At 47.4% G+C, this 18012-nt stretch overlaps 7 protein-coding genes across 11 annotated transcripts; 2 read left to right on the top strand and 5 right to left on the bottom strand.

Moving 5' to 3' along the window:
- Positions 1-4767: 4767 nt before the first annotated feature.
- Positions 4768-5607, bottom strand: LOC112346584. 4 transcript variants are annotated; one of them, XR_002992499.1, is made up of 5 exons: positions 5525-5607; positions 5371-5480; positions 5196-5273; positions 4919-5133; positions 4768-4870 (listed from the first exon to the last, which is right to left on the bottom strand). XR_002992499.1 is itself a non-coding variant. In XM_024675880.1 (5 exons), exons 2-5 carry the CDS (start codon positions 5262-5264, stop codon positions 4845-4847), a joined length of 264 nt encoding a protein of 87 aa, XP_024531648.1. In that variant the 5' UTR covers positions 5265-5273; positions 5371-5607; the 3' UTR covers positions 4768-4844. The 4 variants fall into 4 exon arrangements, 3 of the variants coding, with proteins under 3 accessions (XP_024531648.1, XP_024531647.1, XP_024531646.1); XM_024675880.1 differs by having other exon boundaries at positions 4919-4979; positions 5026-5133; positions 5371-5607; XM_024675879.1 differs by having other exon boundaries at positions 4919-4979; positions 5026-5273.
- Positions 5608-5729: 122 nt separating this feature from the next.
- On the bottom strand, positions 5730-7548 carry LOC112346583 (uncharacterized protein At4g15970-like). The gene is made up of 4 exons (XM_024675877.1): positions 7373-7548; positions 7093-7305; positions 6668-7039; positions 5730-6595 (listed from the first exon to the last, which is right to left on the bottom strand). The coding sequence occupies exons 2-4, from the start codon at positions 7255-7257 to the stop codon at positions 6104-6106; spliced, it is 1029 nt and encodes a 342-aa protein (XP_024531645.1). The 5' UTR covers positions 7258-7305; positions 7373-7548; the 3' UTR covers positions 5730-6103.
- A 49-nt stretch (positions 7549-7597) lies between these two features.
- LOC9642500 (alcohol dehydrogenase class-3) lies at positions 7598-9437 on the bottom strand. Its single transcript, XM_002971016.2, has 10 exons — positions 9375-9437; positions 9188-9321; positions 9087-9124; positions 8687-9012; positions 8537-8619; positions 8351-8426; positions 8220-8284; positions 8074-8169; positions 7856-8014; positions 7598-7796 (listed from the first exon to the last, which is right to left on the bottom strand). The coding sequence occupies exons 1-10, from the start codon at positions 9403-9405 to the stop codon at positions 7686-7688; spliced, it is 1119 nt and encodes a 372-aa protein (XP_002971062.1). The 5' UTR covers positions 9406-9437; the 3' UTR covers positions 7598-7685.
- A 123-nt stretch (positions 9438-9560) lies between these two features.
- On the top strand, positions 9561-11055 carry LOC9641808 (eukaryotic translation initiation factor 3 subunit A). 2 transcript variants are annotated; one of them, XM_024675891.1, is made up of 4 exons: positions 9561-9658; positions 9883-10081; positions 10146-10203; positions 10352-11055. In XM_024675891.1, the coding sequence occupies exons 1-4, from the start codon at positions 9576-9578 to the stop codon at positions 10825-10827; spliced, it is 816 nt and encodes a 271-aa protein (XP_024531659.1). In that variant the 5' UTR covers positions 9561-9575; the 3' UTR covers positions 10828-11055. The 2 variants fall into 2 exon arrangements, with proteins under 2 accessions (XP_024531659.1, XP_002971263.1); XM_002971217.2 differs by having other exon boundaries at positions 9570-9658; positions 9880-10081.
- On the bottom strand, positions 11054-12444 carry LOC9642499 (protein YIPF6). The gene is made up of 3 exons (XM_002971015.2): positions 11525-12444; positions 11388-11462; positions 11054-11332 (listed from the first exon to the last, which is right to left on the bottom strand). Exons 1-3 carry the CDS (start codon positions 12416-12418, stop codon positions 11072-11074), a joined length of 1230 nt encoding a protein of 409 aa, XP_002971061.2. The 5' UTR covers positions 12419-12444; the 3' UTR covers positions 11054-11071.
- Positions 12445-12587: 143 nt separating this feature from the next.
- On the top strand, positions 12588-15693 carry LOC9641807 (mucin-19). The gene is made up of 16 exons (XM_002971216.2): positions 12588-12699; positions 12754-12878; positions 12934-13051; positions 13104-13160; positions 13227-13357; positions 13409-13480; positions 13539-13685; positions 13733-13802; positions 13858-14036; positions 14089-14253; positions 14300-14371; positions 14431-15022; positions 15068-15147; positions 15200-15364; positions 15435-15470; positions 15522-15693. Exons 2-16 carry the CDS (start codon positions 12771-12773, stop codon positions 15540-15542), a joined length of 2013 nt encoding a protein of 670 aa, XP_002971262.1. The 5' UTR covers positions 12588-12699; positions 12754-12770; the 3' UTR covers positions 15543-15693.
- LOC9641806 (IST1 homolog) lies at positions 15558-17984 on the bottom strand. The gene is made up of 6 exons (XM_002971014.2): positions 17854-17984; positions 17641-17773; positions 17477-17580; positions 17218-17389; positions 17008-17148; positions 15558-16954 (listed from the first exon to the last, which is right to left on the bottom strand). The coding sequence occupies exons 1-6, from the start codon at positions 17889-17891 to the stop codon at positions 15701-15703; spliced, it is 1842 nt and encodes a 613-aa protein (XP_002971060.2). The 5' UTR covers positions 17892-17984; the 3' UTR covers positions 15558-15700.
- Positions 17985-18012: the final 28 nt, after the last annotated feature.

The raw sequence follows: 18012 nt of genomic DNA, 5'->3' as shown, positions 1-18012 counted from the left end.
ATTTTTGTAAATGATTAATTTTTCCATTCAACTTTAGTCACTTAACCACACTTTTGACCATTTAGAAGAATTTCAATCACAACCTCCATGAGTGACATGCTTTATTTGTTTAATTTTATTATAGACACTCAAAGATAAAAGACTCTCACCATCCATATATAAGTGGTCATTTTATAACCACACCTTATGATGCCCAAAGACATAAAAAACACTTTTCTTTAATATTCTTTTTTCTTATTAAATCCCTTTCCATCCAGAACAATACTCACAAATACTGCCACTAGATTAGGGCCCAAAGGCTTGACCACTAAATCCTATTAACCTTTAAGACTTCCTCACCACATAATTATACCTTTAGTTAGTATACAAGATGTTTATTTTTCTTCCTTTCCATAATTTAGAACTTTAGGATGACATTTTGAAATACCGTAACCCTATCAAGTTTCATAGATACTCCCACTTTTTGCTTTTGAGTACTTTAACCACGTGGCTAAAATGATGTTTTGATAAGCCATGTTAAGTATCTAAGTAAGTAATGTCACCCACACTTGAATTAGAAACATCAACCATTTGATTTTTTAGAGGAGATAAAATTAATTTTGAACTCTTCATTAAATTACCCCATTTGTCCATTTATATTCATTTTAGTCTTAAACTCCTTAGTGGTTACATTATCACCCACCATATAGATATAGCTTTCTTGGGTTTGATTGGCCTTTCTTGGCTAAACTAATTCCACTGAAATCCAACTTTCACAATCTCTCTATTGTACTTTTAAACACTCTACACCCTATAGCCCAACCCAACACCCCCCTCTCCTGTTTGTCTTTCTTGTATCCTTTTTTCAGAGACTCATTTATCAATTACTTTGTGCTCGTTCCCTAAGCACTTCATTAGGAGTTTCAGTTCTACTTTGAACTTTTCGAGTTAGAGTTTTTAGTCCAAATATGTTATGCTCATTAAACTCTTGATTCGATCATTACTATATGGCACACCTTCAACTTCACTTTGAGGTTTCTAGAAATCAAAATAGATTTTTAAAAAATCATAATAATAATAATAATAATAACTTTCTATTGTATTTCCTTTTTGCTCTTATATTCTCTTTTTAGATCCCTCAAATAATCTTTATGCTGCAAAAATTGACTAGCTCAAGGAAGAGTATGTTAATCTCTTTGACTTTGATCTACCATTTGGGGTTAAGATTGCAATATGTAATCTTTTCAATTGGGGTTGTTTATTCAATTAAAGTTATCATTTGGTGTTGGTCACCAAAAAAGATTAAGATTTATACATAAATGTTAAAGAAATGTTAAAGACAGAAGTTATCCAAAAGTTCTCAAAGTCTTTAACTATATGAACTTTATCTTGTGATGAAACCTTTTTTTCTCATAAAATGGCTATATAGGCAAAATAACATTATATGTAGGGCACCACTAACACCCAAAAGAGCTAGGTATTCTCCGATAAGAGTATTTAATTCTACATCATTTATCATTTATTAAACAAGGTCACTATCCTAAATATGTACCCTCTTCCTCACATTATTGATTTATTAAATTTTTTGGGAAAAATAACTGATTTACTAAGTTAAATTTTACTTTTAGGTACTGGCAAATATTGATGGTTGAGAAAAATGTTCCCAAAACTATTTTTTGTACATCATTTATTTTGTACTTGTTTTTTGTGATGCTGTTTGGTTTTAATAATGCTTTAATAATTTTTAGTGAATGATGAATGAAATTATTTATAATATGCCAAATATGACTATTGACTTCATTAATGATGTTTTGATCTATATGTCCGTGAGCTAGGAACAAGCTCAATGAGCTGGAGAGAAAATACAGCTAGAACAAACAAGCAAAAACACCTACTTGAGGAGAGGCTTTTCTCTCAGGTAAATGTTTATGGTTCACTCCAAAACGCAGCAGGTCTAACGAGCAAATTCTCTCAGGAAGAGAAATACAAGACACAGCTCCATGAACTGGTAAACACAAACAAGGAGCTTCAAAGGACAAACGAACAACTGAAATCCTTGTGGGTATAATTTTCATTCTAAGATGCACAGTCAAATAGCTTTACTTTCTTGCAGGAAGAAAACTACAAGTACTCTCAGATAAAAACACCAGCCTCCAGAAATTGATCAAAGAAACTGCACGTAATTAAACTTTAAAAAGTTACTCCCTCGTATAACATAACATCAACAACAAGCGAAGGCCAGCAACGAGCTTAAACTCTCTCATTGGAGGCCCAGGTACCTAAGGCAAACATGTTCCAAACGATTGCATGGCACAATCCATCACACGCAAGGAATCGCAGCTCCGGGAACTAACCGCCAAGCTCTCGTCCCTTGAGGGTTGCCTGTACGCACTAGCGAGTCTCTACCTCACAACCATACTCTTCAGTCGAACGAGCACGAGGCCCTGATTGCTCACATCGATACTGGACAAGGATCTCCGGCGGGCGAGGCGAATTCTGACGGCCAAAGTGGGCGTCCAGGCCCAGCAAAACCAGGAGCTCCTCGTCCCGATGAAGCTCGGGTACCTGGGCGCCGAAAGTATTCAAGGTTAATGTGGACGGCTATGATTCAAAGCGACGAGCGCAGCGATTTAGATTTAGGGTTCTAATGGCGGAGATCTCTATGAATAGGCTTGTGAGAGCTTGTGAGGTAGCTTGCGATAAGATCTATCCCAGGAAGGATTACAAGAGGCAGTTCAAAAAGGGCCCATTTCACTGTGTTTCGGGTGTGGAGTCTGCCGAGTTTCAGCGATTGGCGGATCAGGATAACGTGCGAAAGTATGGATTAGCATACGAGCACGATGGAGGAAAGGTTAGCATCTGCGGGGACAACACCGAAGTCCACGCAGGGATGAAGGGGTACGTAGCCATTGTTCTGATGGATCAACTCCTCAAGCTCGGTCTTGATCCACTCTGCGGCCCCGTCTATCACTGGGTGAACTTCATGGTGGAGTTCCCCAATGGGGACATGAAGATGGTAGATCACGCCCTCTTTCAGCGCTGCCCAGAGACGAAGCGGGAGCTGCCGATTGTTGTGGTGGAGCTAGCGTTCTACAACGAAAGCCACGAGAAATTGAGGGAGAACGTTGCGAGGATCATGGAGGTGGCCAGTGTCAAGCTGGTGATCGGTGTAAGTGCCTGCATCGATGATGCAGACAACCTATACTTCAAGGCATGCATTGGCTACGCTGGAGAGATTCAAGACTTTGATCCACTTAGGGGGGAGGAGTGCTTTTCGGTGCCTACTTCCACCTTGTTTCAAGACGTGCCAGAGCTGCCTTCCAGCATGGGCGAGCATTTCAGGTACCCTCTCGGAGCAATTGTGAAGTATTCAAAGGGAGCTCTGTACTCGCGAGACAACAAGACCAGCAGGTTTTGGAGCTGTAATTAAATAAAAGAAAACATAGTGTTTTTTAGCAAAGCCTGATGTTATCAGGAACATAAGTTTTGGTATTCATTTCTTATCTACAGTCTTCGATGTGTAAAGTGTTTGCTCTCCGAGTCCAACAAATTTCAAGAGCGGGAGAGAAACGTGTTGAACAAGGTTGGTCATGGTTTTAGTGAACAATTAGTAGTTCATCTAGCTCTGATTACTGAAAGCAGGGGCAACAACAGAATGTTGGTAAGCTTCATTTTTATAATCCTTTTAACATATTCAATGATAGATACATGCACACAAAAACAGCCATTTTACTGAATCTCTGAGTGCCTCAAAGTATATCATTTTATCAGTGTTTTGCTAAATGCAAGCAATCTTTGTCAGTATAATACATGCTTGTGATAGGAGAGAACCTAAAAAACTATCTGAAAAGGGATGTTTGGATTCTCTATTTAAGCACAAAGCTTCTGTGTGAATTGATAGATTGATTATAAGAAATTGCTAATGTGCAAACACTCTAACAAGCAAAAAATATATTTAAGATAAGATCTTTGAAAGTTAAAAATTTTATTTTTTGATTCTTACAGTTAATAGGAAATGAAAAAGCTTATAAAAATCTATAGTTATTTTAGTTCTGAAAATTTCCTTAGAAACATTTAACTTGAAGTGTGGCTAATCTGTTATAATGCACTATCCACTGCAAAATTAATTTCAGGAATAAAACCTAATACAATAAATTTTATTAAAATAGAAAGACATTTAAATTAAAAATTATACCTATATCAAAGTGGCTTTATTGGAACGTTCTTGCAAAATCTTTAATAACAATAGTATAAAAAAACCTTTAAAGAATTAAATATAAATATATAATATATAAATAAATTACAATTTTATATACGTTATGTTACCAAGATTTTAAGGAAATCTTCGTAAAATGAATGTTTTCATTTTGTTAACTTGTTATTTGTGAAAAATCGAGGCATATAATTGGACTACACACAAAACACACATATTATTTTATTGATATGAATTTACCTGAAACATTTGGTAAACTTTATGATATTAGATTCCCCAAAAAACAATTAATAAGAAATACATATAATAAAAATATAATTTACTCAATTAAATATATAATATTATATTTAATATATAATTTAATTAATTAATTAATTAATTTAAAGGGTGAACTTCATTTTGAGAATCAATTCCAAATGCCAAAACATCTCCATAAAAAAGTAACTTATAATTTGATTATGTAATTAACTAGAAAAGTCCCCCACTATAACCACTACTCTATCCTTAAAAAATAACACTAATTTATAATTGTTTATTCCAATATTAAAAGCAATAAGACTTAAAATTGTATTGTATAAGCTTAAAAAAGATTGTCTTAAGAAAAAGAAAGCAGATTGCAGCCATAGGTTTTTACATATTTAGAGAAAATTTTCTAAGCTTCCTGATCTTGTACTTCCCCTGTTTCAAGTTCTTGTTAGAATGGTTGAACATATCTTGATCACAAACCTTGACAGCTGCTCCAGTTAGCATCGTTGTCTCTCCTTATAACTCTCCTTATGGTTGACATCTTGGAAATTTGTATATAGTGCATGGCCTAGCAAGCGAACACATACCTCTGAATGATCGCCTCCAGCAATCACACTCTGCTCCAGTGTCCCAGTGGCTCCATCGGTCAGGTAAACTGGCCGCTTCTTCCGACATGGGATGCCCGTTTCTTTGTTCTGCAGAACAAACCAAGATTGTAGCGCGCTTAACATAGGAAACATCCAGCAATCTCACTCTCCTTGAGCATCTCGGTGTTTTGGACTCCTCCATCGCTAAGTAAAGTTCCCCGCGTCTCACCGATGCCCATTTCTTTCTTCTGCAAAGAGCAAACCAGGATACAGCAAATGCGAAAGCTCTAGACTTCTGATCTTTCCAGCGCTCTAGGAACATGCCGATGATCAAGAATCACAAACCTCGATGCCAGCCTCCCGATCTTGCAAGAAGCCCCCTCGCTCAGTGAAATTCCCCGATTACAAGCCGCGGTATTTCCATGTGCTTCATCTGAGCTGCTTACTTCCTTGTCCTGCAAAGAAGAATGAAATCCACCATGGCCAGAGCCAGAATCACCGCAAAAAATGTAGCACTGCGCCTCATGATGCGATCGCGATCATCCGGGCGCTCTAAAGAACCCTAAAGCTTGAGAATTCCGCTGCCTGAGCTAACGCTTCGATGGTATGGTACGATGTACGGAATTTTTGCTTACCTGTCATAAATTCGAACATTGGATATTCTGTTCCTTTCCGGACATTCTGCTAAGTGGCATTCTCAGTTATTGTTTGTTATCCAGAGATTCCTGTTTGTTCATCTAAATGTTCTATTTGGATCACGCTAATATGTTATAACGTTCTCCAGAATTCCGCCATTCACAATTCACAGCGACACAGGACGATCTAGAAGCGCAGTGTTGCATATTCTCAGCACACGGCACTACAGTAAACAAGAGGACTAGAGTTTCTTTTGTTCCGTATGAGACGATGCTGGGCCAAAAGAATTAAGAATCAGTGAAGCTATCCAAAGGAACTTTTTACCTCCCCGCAGTTTAAGTGTTGTGTCCCACCAGCAAAGTGTACAAATGCTGAGAAGACAATATAGAGCCTCGATGTCGACGATGTGAGCGAACCTTTTCCTGCTTTATCACGGATTGTATCATTGGAGGTACTCGATTAGACTCTTCCGGCACTGCCTCGGGGCCCTGAAACGAATCCTCTTGCGCTCCTCAGGCGTTGTTGTCGACTTAAACACCTTCCAATCCTCGATGACGAGCTTGAGATCCGCGGCTTTCTTAGCAGTCCCCTTGCAGCAATTGACGTGCATCGTGCACACTGTGTTGATGTCCATGCTGCTCCGGTCGCACAGCCCCCCAAAGTACCTGGTGGAAAGATAGCGCAGCCTGATTCCCAGGCCCAGGAACTCGCGAGAGTGCCGGAACTCCATGAAAATCTCCTGCTCGTTGTGCTCGTGGTCGATCACGTTCCTCGTATGCCAGTAGCTGAAAAGCTGTATGGTTCTCTCGTTGGAGCGGGCGTAGACGAGCCCCATGTTGGGCGTAGTGCGTGAATAGCGGTCGCAAGTCACCTGGAAATCAGCGTCCTCGGCTAAGTGTTTGATTGGTGAGCGTAGCCAGACAATGTCAAGGTCCTGTAAAAAGATATAGAACCCCGGAAACGATGAATCTCTGGACCATCTAGAGAAGAAAATAACGAGCCATACCGTGAAGATGAAGTTGAATCCCAGCTGCAACACAATTCCCTGGAAGTAGAGCCTTCGTTTGTTCATCTTCACGTAGTCTTGGCTCATGTAGAACTGGTCCACGGAAAGGTCCACGCCGTCGATTTCTAGCCGGAAGCAGTGTTTGTGGGTGTCGAGACAGTGGTCGTAAGCATCCTTGTCGAGAGCGATGATCACCAAGTGATCCAACAGAGGGACTGTGCCGTCGCCAACACGGAAGCTCTCCAAAAACACGTCTAGAATACCTCCAGGCTTGGCCCAGGCACTGTTGAGCGGTGCTAGAATCACGGTCTTGTTGTCGTCCATGGCAGCATTGGTCAGGATCTCAGCAAGGTTCGTGAGCTCTCCATCGGTCTGGAGCAAAGAAACAAGAGCGACTAAGAGAAGAAACCAGATTTTACACTCACAAAGTTGCTCGACAGCGCAAGAACACTCTGGGAGTTCTGGGATTCGTGAAGAATGTGGATGCCGGAGCCGATGTAGAAGCTGGCAACGCCAAAACAGAGCATGGCCAAAATCATGAGCGCGGCATTGCTCCGTCGCAGCCGGTATCTAGAGGCTACTTCCCCCATCGCTCGCCGTCAGCTCCCGGCCAGAATCGCAGAACAATTCCCCTCGCCCTGAAATACCAAGAAACGACCGCAATTTCCCAATCAATCGATCAATCGGGGCAGGAAACAAGAAAACCTGGCGCTCGCAATCGCAATCCACATGCAAGAACACGAGCTGATCGCTCGTCGGCGACGCGCAGCGCCCTGGCCTCCTCGATTCCATTCAAAATTCCACTGCGCGCCCAAGAAGCCGATCGATAATGGCGGCCGCGCAATGCCCAAGAACCCTAAAATATCAAAACGCCTCCCAGCCTATTGGTAGAGAAGGAAAGAGAGAATTTGGTAGAGACTCGACACCTAACGCGCTTAATTTCTTTGCTTCTTTCTTGGCGAGGGAAAACAGGTAGTGGAATATGCCCCGAATCGTTCCGCGATATTTAAGGTCGACGTCAGTGTGAGAACACGCACTTTACGCATTCCACCTCGAGCAGCAGTCCAAATCCCTCGGAGATTCTCGACAGCGGCAAGTTGTGCGTGATGTATCGATCCAGATCGATCACCTGCGCGTGATGTTTCCAATCCATAAAGCTTTTCTAGCGTGATCGGAAAGAATTCTTACCCCGGTCATGAACTTGTCAACCAGCTCGGGCATTTGGCTGCGAATCTTGAATCCACCGAGTGATCCCGAGAGGATCTGGCGGCCAAAGAAGAGGATGTTTGGATCGAAGCTCAAGTTTTGGCCAGCCGGAGTCACACCAACGATGATGAGGCTTCCAAACTGCGCAAAAGCAGCGTGAGAGCACTTGGAAGCTGGAATGCGGCTCGTCAAAGACTTACCGCATGGAGCGACTTGAGAGCATCAACCATGAGCTTGGGATTCCCAACACACTCGAAGCTGTAATCGACGCCACCGCCGCTCAGCTCATGGATCACCTGAGCGAAGGAGAACGAGAAATCTATAGTATGAACAACAGGAGACTAACCTCGTGGATGGGTTTGTCGTTGTAGTCCTTTGGATTCACAAAGTCAGTCAGCCCAAAGTCCTCTCCTGTGCAAAGCAACAGTGAGAAATACTTCGCATATAAAATCCGAGGCAGAGAAAGCGATTGATCACCAATGCGTTGTTTACTTGGCTGAATGTCCACACCGATGATGCGAGATGCGCCAGCGGTCTTAGCACCCTCCACAACCTTCAAGGACGCCACGAAAAGGAATATAAGCAAAAAGAACGAAGCAAGCACATGGAGTATGAGCGGAAGAAGTGGTACTAGAGGACTACGATTGATATCTGAAAGCTTACGGCTAGTCCGACTGTTCCAAGGCCAAAGACAGCCACCGTAGATCCGGCCTCGACCTTCGCAATGTTCCACGCAGCTCCCAGGCCTGATCATCAGCCAAGAAACACGAAAAGAATCACGATCTTGGTCACCAAGCTCGAAAGAGTTCTCACCTGTGGGAACTCCACAGCTGAGGAGGCAAATCTTCTCCAGCGCCACCGATGGGTCGACTTTGGCGACGTGAGAGTGATGCATGACAGTGTACTCGGAGAAGGTCGAGCAGCCGAGAAAGTGGTGAATGGGAGTCCCGTCCATGGCCGAGAATCGAGTCTTTCCATCCAGCATCGCCCAGCTTTTCAGCTCCGCGAACGCCACCACGCACAAATTCGTCTTGGGCATCTTGCAGTAGCGGCAGTCCTGGCATTCGGGCTGGAAGACCGACACGACGTGGTCGCCGGGGCGAACGCCGTCCACATTCTCGCCCACGCTCTCCACGATCCTGGCACAAATGTTATGGCAACTCTGGATGGATCTAGGCGGCCCAAGAAAGCATCGATCGATAATCTCACTCACCCCGATCCCTCGTGGCCGAAGATCACTGGAAACGATCCCTGGCCAAGATCACACCAGATTAGATCGATCTTGGAGGAATCGATAGGCGCGCGCGTGCTCACCTTGCCTTTCCAGAAGGTAATATCGCTGTGGCAGAGCGAGGAGTGGACGATTCTCACCCTGACCTCGCCGGATTGCGGTGGAGCGACGCGAATGTCCTCGAAAGAGAGCTGCTCCGGCTCCCAGGACACCGCCGCTGGAGGAAGATAAGATCGATCGATCAACCGAAAGAAGATTGCGGGACCAGACCTTTGCAAACGATCTCTCGTCCTGGCGCCATTTCTTTATTCCCGTCGCGGAAAACACAAGAAAAAGAGGTAGAATAGCTGACTTGGCTAGCAACACATCATTGTAATGACGTGGCACAAATGCCGCCGTGCAGATGAGCGGATGAAATCATGGAGATAGTGTTGCTTTCCATCGCACTTTAGGGTTAGGGTTCTTAGTGCCATGGAAGGACGAGGAGGAGGAGGAGGTGGTGCCAAGCGCCTGCAATCCAAGGTCATTTCCTCGGCGGATGGTGCGAATCACAGGTATGTCTTTGTCAAGCGTCTTGATCGTGGCCCGGAACTTAGGGAATTTCTTTCCTGTGAGAAATGTGGGTCTTGGATTGATAGAGTTCATTCTTTTCCTTGTCCTTGTGCTTGAGATCTTGGCTTTCCGATTGTTTCCCAGGATTTCTTGTTGCCTTGTCCTTGTGCTTGAGATCTTGGCTCCAGGATTTCTTTGTTCTAACATTTTCTGTGAGGGGCAGAAGGAAGGACAAGTGGGCGACTGAGAGGCATGAGCTTCCTGTGGAAGAAGAGGGGAGGGGTCGACGCCGCTTGCAAGACCCTGTTGCTCTCGAAGACGCCAACAATGCCGAGGAGGGTGGAAGGCGACCGAAAAGAGGGAGATTTGAGACTCAAAATGGAGAGAATCCCGAGTTCGTCCCTCGTGCGGGAGCTTTCTTCGAGGTAGAGTGGCGGTAGAGTCTTAAAGCTGACTTGAAAGACGTACTCCATACTTGTGCTTTTGCAGCACGATGATCGGAATAGCAACTGGCGCTCACGGACAACTCCCAGGCGCAGGCCATTCGGTATCGTCTTGTCACATTTGTTGTCTTAGATGGTTTCTAAATTGCCTCTACATGTGTCTACGGTACTGCGAAACCACGGAGCTGTAAGTTCTCTATTTTCTCTGCTGGAAGTTTTCTTTGTTCTTACGCTAGTGCTCAGGTTTTCCAGGCGAAGGAAGTCGGCCGGAGGATCGAGGGCCAGTTCGGAAGCCTCCTGAGGAGCGCTGGGAAGGAGGAAACCCCGAAGCTCCAGGCAGAAGAAACCAGGCAGATCGGTGGCACCACGATCGGTTCTTGGAGCTCGAAAACAAGAAAGGTGGCAGACTAAACGGCCCTCCCCCGAGGTTCAGAGACGGTGACAGGATGGCAGGCAGAAGAGGTGGATTCCCGCGAGTGAATGGCAGAGGCAACGTTGTGGCAACTCAGATGGAACGAGGGCGATGGGGGGAGGAAGAAGCCGGAGGAAGGAACGCCATAGCCAGGAACAACAACAGCAACAGGTTTCGCGGGCCTGTGGTGGCGAATCCCAGGGGCGCTGCTGCTAGCGAATGGAAACACGACCTCTTCGACCAGCGGAACCACAGCCCAGCGGCACAGAGGGAAGAAGCCAGCGTCGCTAGAGTGGAGGCTCTCTTGGCGTCGTGAAGCTCAGCCATGGTGGCGAAGATAGAGGAAGCTTTGCTCGCTCCATGGCTTCCACGCCTCGTCGAGCCAGTTCATCCAGGACTGTGGCTTTGGAACGGTAGCTCCAGATCGAAAGCTCGTCACGGCGATGGCCACTGGTGGATTCACTCTATAGATCATACAGGAACTAGATCACTGTCGAAGACGACCATGTAAGCTTTTCATTTTGATATAGATTTCACTTAAATCTTCTCGAGTTCTAGCTCTAGTCATTCGCGAGGACGAGCAAACCCATTGAGATGTACATTAGAAAGACTGGGTACACCGCCAGGGCCTTTCTACTCGGCCTCACGGCAGTGGAGACGAAAGGATAGACCGACCAGGAACTCCATAGCAAAGTCGCGAAGATCATGGCGCTTCTATACAGCTTGCCGCTGTAAGCCGCGCAGAGGATCGCTCCAATGTCGAGAGGAAACAAGCAGTAGCCCAGGACGCTCAAGCTCTGGAGGAAATTGAGCTTGCCACCCTGCATAGCGATCGAAGGTCTTGTCAAAGTTTTGGAGCTTCGAGCATGGCTTTACCAGAAGAACTACGTTCATGGTGAGAGACACTGCTCCAGCGGATAGCACTGCGAAAACCACTGCAAACACTGTGGACTATCGATCAAGCACAGCACGAATCAGTGGATCAAAGCTTTGAGTGATCGACGAGTTCTTACTTTGTTGGTGCTGGCGGTGGAGGAGAGGATGCAAGAGAGAGCGATGATGAAGAAGAAGGGTCCCCAGAGATCCCAGTCGCGCAGAGTTCTAGCCGGATCGTTCCGGTTGGAGTTGAAGACGACGATCTGCTGGAGATTGTTCGCGACCCTTCTCGCGTCGCGGGCGAGCGTCACCGACACGGGCTCCGTGAGCGTGCTGTGGACCTGCTGTCGGGTGGACGAGGTGGAAGCTATGGCGGAAGGCTCGGGAACCACGGCCTGGGAGACTCTCGTTGCTGGAGAAGGCCTGGAAGAAGCTCCTCCACCGAGCTGGAGCTGGGGACGAGGAGGAGGAGATGGCGCTCTTTGCTGGCCGGATTGTTGCTCGTAGGGAGAAGCTTGCTGCTGGCCGGATTGTTGCTCGTAGGAGAATTGGTACTGCTGCTGTGGATATGGAGCTTGCTGCTGGAGGAATTGCTGCTGGAAGAACTGTTGCTGATTGATGTGGCGGGGAGGAGTTATTGGTCTTTGCTGCTGGAGGAAGCCCGGTGGTGGAGTCTGTGATCGCGGCTGCTGGTGGAAGCTGCTATAATCGTAGGATTGCTGCTGGAAGCTCGGTGGTGGAGTCAGTGATCTCGGCTGGCCGAAGCCCATCGATCTCTGGCGCTGGAGGAACTCCGGTGGAGTCATCGATCTTTGCTGCTGGAGAAACTCTGGCGGAGGAGGAGGCATCGATCGTTGCGGCTGGTAAAACTCTGCTGGAGGAGGAGGCATCGGTCTTTGCTGCGCGAAACCTGGTGGTGGAGTGCTCGATCTTGGCGGATTGAACCATTGTTCTTGCTGGTTGTATGGCGATCCTCCTCGAAATTGGGACGCTCCTCGCGCTTGGCTATACAGGTTTTGGAGAGCGTCCATAGCTCTAATGGAAGAACCAAAGGAGAGAGAAGAAAATAAAGGTAAGATTTGAAAATGCATTGGACACGTCGGATTCATTTGGTTCGAGGATCCAACGGCGCAGATTCGCCAATCCCGGCCGTCGATCTTTGTAATAACCTCTGTCAATATTACTAGGGCAGAGCAAAGAGAGGGAGAGCGTAGCATTGCGCGCTCGGATCGATCGATCCATCTCGAGCAGGGCAGGGGGCAGCGATTGCGGGGGTGGAATCGAGGGGCGCTGGGCAGATTTGGGGCGAGAGGTAGGGTTTCTCGCGGCGGCAATCGAAGGATTACAGCTGACATTGATTGGATAGCGTCTGCTCTAGCGCCGATGGAGGGCAGTATTCCAGCGAGCTCCGAGCAAGCGTCGGTGACTACAGTGGAGATTAGAATCAGGACTCTCGATTCCTCCAATTACACTGTCCGGGTCGACAAAGACGTAAGCTTTAATTGGATGCATTTGGGAAAAAAAACTCGTTTTCTTGGGTTTTCAGATGCCCGTCCCCGCCTTGAAAGATCGTCTAGCTCCTGTTGTGGGTGTTCCTTCGCAAAACCAGAGATTGATATGCCGAGGAAGAGTCCTCAAGGACGATCAGCTTCTCTCCTCATACAGTATGCTCTTTTATCTGATTTTTTTCTCTCTTCCTTATCTTCTGTGTTGCAGATGTTGAAGATGGACACACTTTACACCTGGTTGCGAGACCTCCAGCGGTCACTGAAGGTAAGCGTCCTTGCTGGTGGTACTCTAGTACTGATTGCTGGTGGTACTTTGGGACTGAATTTCCAGAAGCTACTGCGACACAAGCGCCATCAGACTCGACATCTCGCCATCGCCCCTCTCATGTTACTCATAGCTTGCTACTCGGGACCATCAACATTCCAGAGGTACCGGAAGGAGGCATACCCGACTTAAGCAGGGTGCGAATCCTTGATCTCTTGTTGTCCTTGGACTTACCTTGTTTTTTACAGATTCTCTCGGCTGTTCTTAATTCTGTCGGTTCCGGCGCTACAGCATTGGACAATCGACGAGGTGTTGCCGTGGTAAGCTGGAATCTTTCTGTGTTTCTTCTCTTTTCTTACTTATACATGCGATTCATAGATGCAAGTGGCTTCATCAGGTCTTTCCACCTCAAATGCTCCTGCCACCGCTACCTCCACCCCTGCTGCTGCTACTGGTCCTTCCACCGAAGGCAGACGCTCCACAGCGCAAGCATCGGCCGAAAATATTCATTTTAGGAACATAGAGGTAACTTGGTTGGTGGTGTATGTTTGAATTAACTCTCGAGTTTACAGGTTGTTCCAGATGCGCTAACAACCATATCGCAATACTTGACGAGAATGGAACAAGCTTTTGCTGAATATGGTATGCTATATCTCTTTCAGATCAGGTGCTTGAATGTCATCGTTTGTATATGCAGGCTACGACGCTTTAGATAACCCCCTTTTGTCCTCGAGCTCCAGGCCTAGGTATAATAGCGCTAGTTCGTCTGCAGCGACCGGTTTACCTTCTCGACCCCTTCCAACTCCAGCATCCCTGGGTGCTACTATTTCTCGTGCTCAGGAACTTTTGCATGGTCAAGCCAGCTCAGCTCTTGCGGTAAAAATCGATCAATCTCTGATGATGCTTTTCTAACATTCTCAAAATTCAGCATCTTGCTTCCCAACTAGAAACGGAGGCGACACTATCCGATACAGCGGCTCGTGTAGATCTGCAATCCACTGCTGTTTGGAGTGGAAACATAATGCAACAACTCGGTGCGCTACTAATGGAACTTGGTCGGACAACTTTATTGTTGCAGCTTGGGCCATCTCCAGTAAGTCTTTCGTGCTTATCTTCCTTGTCTGATGTCTCGTAAACAGGCTCAAGCTGTTGTAAACTCTGGTCCAGCAGTGTTCGTTTCACCGTCTGGTCCAAATCCAATGATGGTGCAAGTAAGGATTCTCTTTTTTTTACATTTTTTAAGCTTAACTTGATTGATACTCCTTTCCAGCCTCTTCCGTTCCAAACAGGCTTGCCTTTGGGAGCATTTCCGTTGGGAACAGCGGCCGAAGCTGGAAGTGCCAGGACCGTCGGCATGAACCTAAACGCGGGTGATTCTACTCGTCGACCCTTCACACACATTCCTTTATTTGGCGGCTCCCTACGTCATCTCCAGCATACTGCATCCGACTTACTGGCATCCGCCTTGGAGCCTAGTGCGGTGGACGAGAACGGCGGCCAAACGGGCGAAGGCTCCGAAGCCAGGCAGTCACCAGATCCCGCTCGCTCTCCCAGTGATCTGGAGAATCCCGATCAGAGCGTAGCACTGCTAGTCCAAGACAACGGCTCCGTGAGGCTGGTACCAATGAGGACGCGAACGGCCACTAGCGTCAATCTTCACTCGTCATCCTTGTTCCGGGGCCTGCGGTCGTCGTCAGAAGCTGTTACTGTCCCGGTGCTTGGCATCCGGGCACAAGTTCATGCTCATCCATGGACGCAAGCAGTGCTGCAGGCGTCGGAAGGACAGCGGCCAGTTGGTATCGCAGTGACGATCCCAGTTGACGTGACGAGCTCTCGAGGGAATGCGCAAAACGGCTCTGCAGGTAAAAGAACTATTTTTCTGGTGGTTTTAATCTCTGCTCTTCCAGATACCGGGATGGACTTCGCTGTAAACGCAAGCGCAACGCCTATGGATCTCCCCGCCGCAGAACAAGGCCGCCAAGACGAGGTTTGTCCTGTGTTTGAAGTTTTTATCCTAGTTTGGTGTTACAAGTTCGTAGGCCCATGAGGGATCCCAGGGAAACCAAATGGAAGCGAGCACCACCGTGAAGCCGCAGGCCTCGGAGGGCGCAGAGGGAGAGAGAACAGCGTCACGCAAACGAGCCGGAGGAGCCGAGGGTGGCGGCGCCGCTGAGAGTTGCATGTCTACGACCCCAGAGTCCGAGGTACTACGAATCCCATTTCTCTATTCGCGCTCCACCTTTGTGTTTCATTGTTTCCTTTGTTTGGTGCCAGGGGCCGCAAGAAGAGAGCGAAGCCAAGCGTCGAAAGGTATGAAAGAGAGGTTTTTTTCTTCCATTTATCACTGTGACTTTGGATCAGACCGACAGCAATGGAGACTAGTAAGAGATCGCGGAGTTTACAAATAACGTCGCCACTATATTTATGATCAATGATTATTTGAGAGAGCAGCATAGCTAGTTATGTACTATGCTAGTATCGTATCTATCGCCCTTGTGTAAATTCGGCTATAATCAACATGAATTCTTTTTAACCTTCGCTCACCTCCTCGTCTTGAGCGCTTGGAAGCGAGCCGTGAGATCATCGTAGTCCGGGAGCTTGGGGTGTACGGAGTGGCCGCCGGACGAGCCGCCCGAGTCCGTACGCGACGCCGGCGGCTTTGGAAGCTCGGGTGGAGCTCGCTGCGGTGGGATGCTCTTCTGCCACTTGAGATCACCACTGCCGCTGCTCGTTTTCGAGAGAGGAATGGATGCTCCATCGTCTCCATCGCCATTAAACTCGGGCTCGTCGAACTGAGGCATGGAAGGCGTCGGCGAGAAGTCGAACGAAGGTGGCGGGGGATTGTCTCTTCGCCGGTGGAAGGACGAGGAGGGCGGAGGAGCGCCGTCGTCAATGCCGGTGAAGAACGTCTGGCCTTCGTCGCTAAACAAGTTGCCGTGGATGTTGTTTTGCTGCTTGTAAGGAGCCGACGATGAGAAGCCACCCGAGTTTCTCCGCTCCTCAGCACCGAGATCGAAGAGGTCATACTTTGCTGGCTGCTGCGCTGCTCTTGGGGGCGACACGCTCGTTCTCCTGTCCATCCTCCTCCCGTCTTCGTCTCTCTCGTCGTCACTGTCGAAGAATGGCTTCTTCGGAGTGAACTTGGACGTTGCATGGTTGTCGTCGCTGTCGGAGCTCTCGTCCTCGTCTTCGTCCTGTTTAGTCCTGTCCCATCTGTTTGCGAAACTGGCCGGCGGAGCGGGCATCTCAACATCGCTGCCGTCGGCATCAACCTCCTGAGATGGCCTAGCTCGAGAGAACGACGTTCCCTTGGCCAGGTTCGCGGCAGCTCGGGCGGCAGTGGCAGCACGCTCGGCGGAATCCGCAGCGGCTTGAGCAGCAGCAACGACGTCTTTGTACTCCATCGGTGGTTCTTTCTCCTCGTGGAATGAAGGAACAGACTGCGGCGGCGGCGGCGGCGGCGGCGGCGGTGGCGGCGTTTCAAAGTTGTGGACTGGCGGGGGAGAAATAAACGGGACGAATTGCCTTTCGTTGTCTCGTTGAGGTGCTGCTGGTTCTGGTGGCGGAGACACCGGACGGATACTTGGCTGCCGTTCTTCGTACTTACTTGACTTAATCTCTTCCGGTTCTAGATCCTGCATCTGGAGAACGTTTCCAGGCCGAGATTCGAATTGCGATCGCATGCTCTGGGACGGGACAGAAGGCATATCGTTGTCAGAAGCGTGTTGGCTAGAAACTCGAGACGACGCTGCGAGTGGTCTCTGGCTAGACGATATGAACTGACTTGGTCCATCCTGAAAAGAACTTCTTTAACATGAGAAAAGAAGAAAGATCGAAAGGAACCTACGAGAAGGTCTTCATGTTGCTTCGTGAGCTCAGCTTCTGTTTCACTTGCATTCCACTCTATATTGTGCTCGGCAGCAATCTCCTTCAAGAGCTTCAATTTAACTTCTCCAGATGGTGCACGGACCGAAAGCTTTTCTATGATCTGCAAAGACAACACAGCTTCCATCAAAAAACCGTCTAGTACATCCAATCAATGAAAAGGAAAGGGTACCCTTCTATTCACGCCACAGTCGGGCCTAAGCTCTCCAGCGGATGCCACAAATTCCTTGCCGTACTTAACCGCAAAGAGCCCACGTACTTCGAGCAATTCCGGCAAATCGGAACACCTTGGAGCAGCAAAAATCAAGCTAGCAATTGCCTCTTTAAGATCGAGAGGACACTGTCTGCAAGAAAATATAAAACAGGTTGGCATTAGTTTGCTCGGTAAGAAAAGAAAAACACAAAAAAAAAAAAAACGGAGAGAGACTTACTTTTGGGACTCGATGATCGGCAGCCTCACAACAACGAGCTCGCAAAACAATTCCACAATCTCGTACGCAGCCATGATGTTTTGCTCCCTGAAAATGTGCTCAACCTATTTGATGAAGAACAACAAAACGAGAGGATACTTTTGAGTTCCATTTTACAAGCATACCCGAATCCGGGCGCTCGGCTCCTGTCCAGTTTGCAGCAAATTCGCAATCTCCCTGCGCATGCCCCTCACCTGGAGCTCCCTCCTGTTGCGCAGCAGCTTGATCCGGGACATCGCCAGCCGGAGAAGCGTCTTGCTGCATCCATTCCAATCAAACGACAGGCATCAAATCACAGATCCGATCCAGGCCGGGCGCTGCGACGACGATCCACTCACCACTTCGCCGCCTTGAACCCTCTCCCGAGGAAATCCATGCCGACAAAGCGCGTTAGCTCGAGCAGAAGAACATAAACCCTAAAATAAGGCACTAAACAAACTATGCGGAAGATATTCCGTCGCCGTCAAACATCCCTACAGATATTCCGCCGCCGTCAA

Source organism: Selaginella moellendorffii, unplaced genomic scaffold (genome assembly GCF_000143415.4).
Source record: "Selaginella moellendorffii unplaced genomic scaffold, v1.0 SELMOscaffold_16, whole genome shotgun sequence".
Taxonomy (NCBI): Eukaryota; Viridiplantae; Streptophyta; class Lycopodiopsida; order Selaginellales; family Selaginellaceae; genus Selaginella; species Selaginella moellendorffii.
The sequence above is the reverse complement of the archived record's forward strand: the minus strand, read 5'-3'. Positions and strand labels throughout refer to the sequence as shown.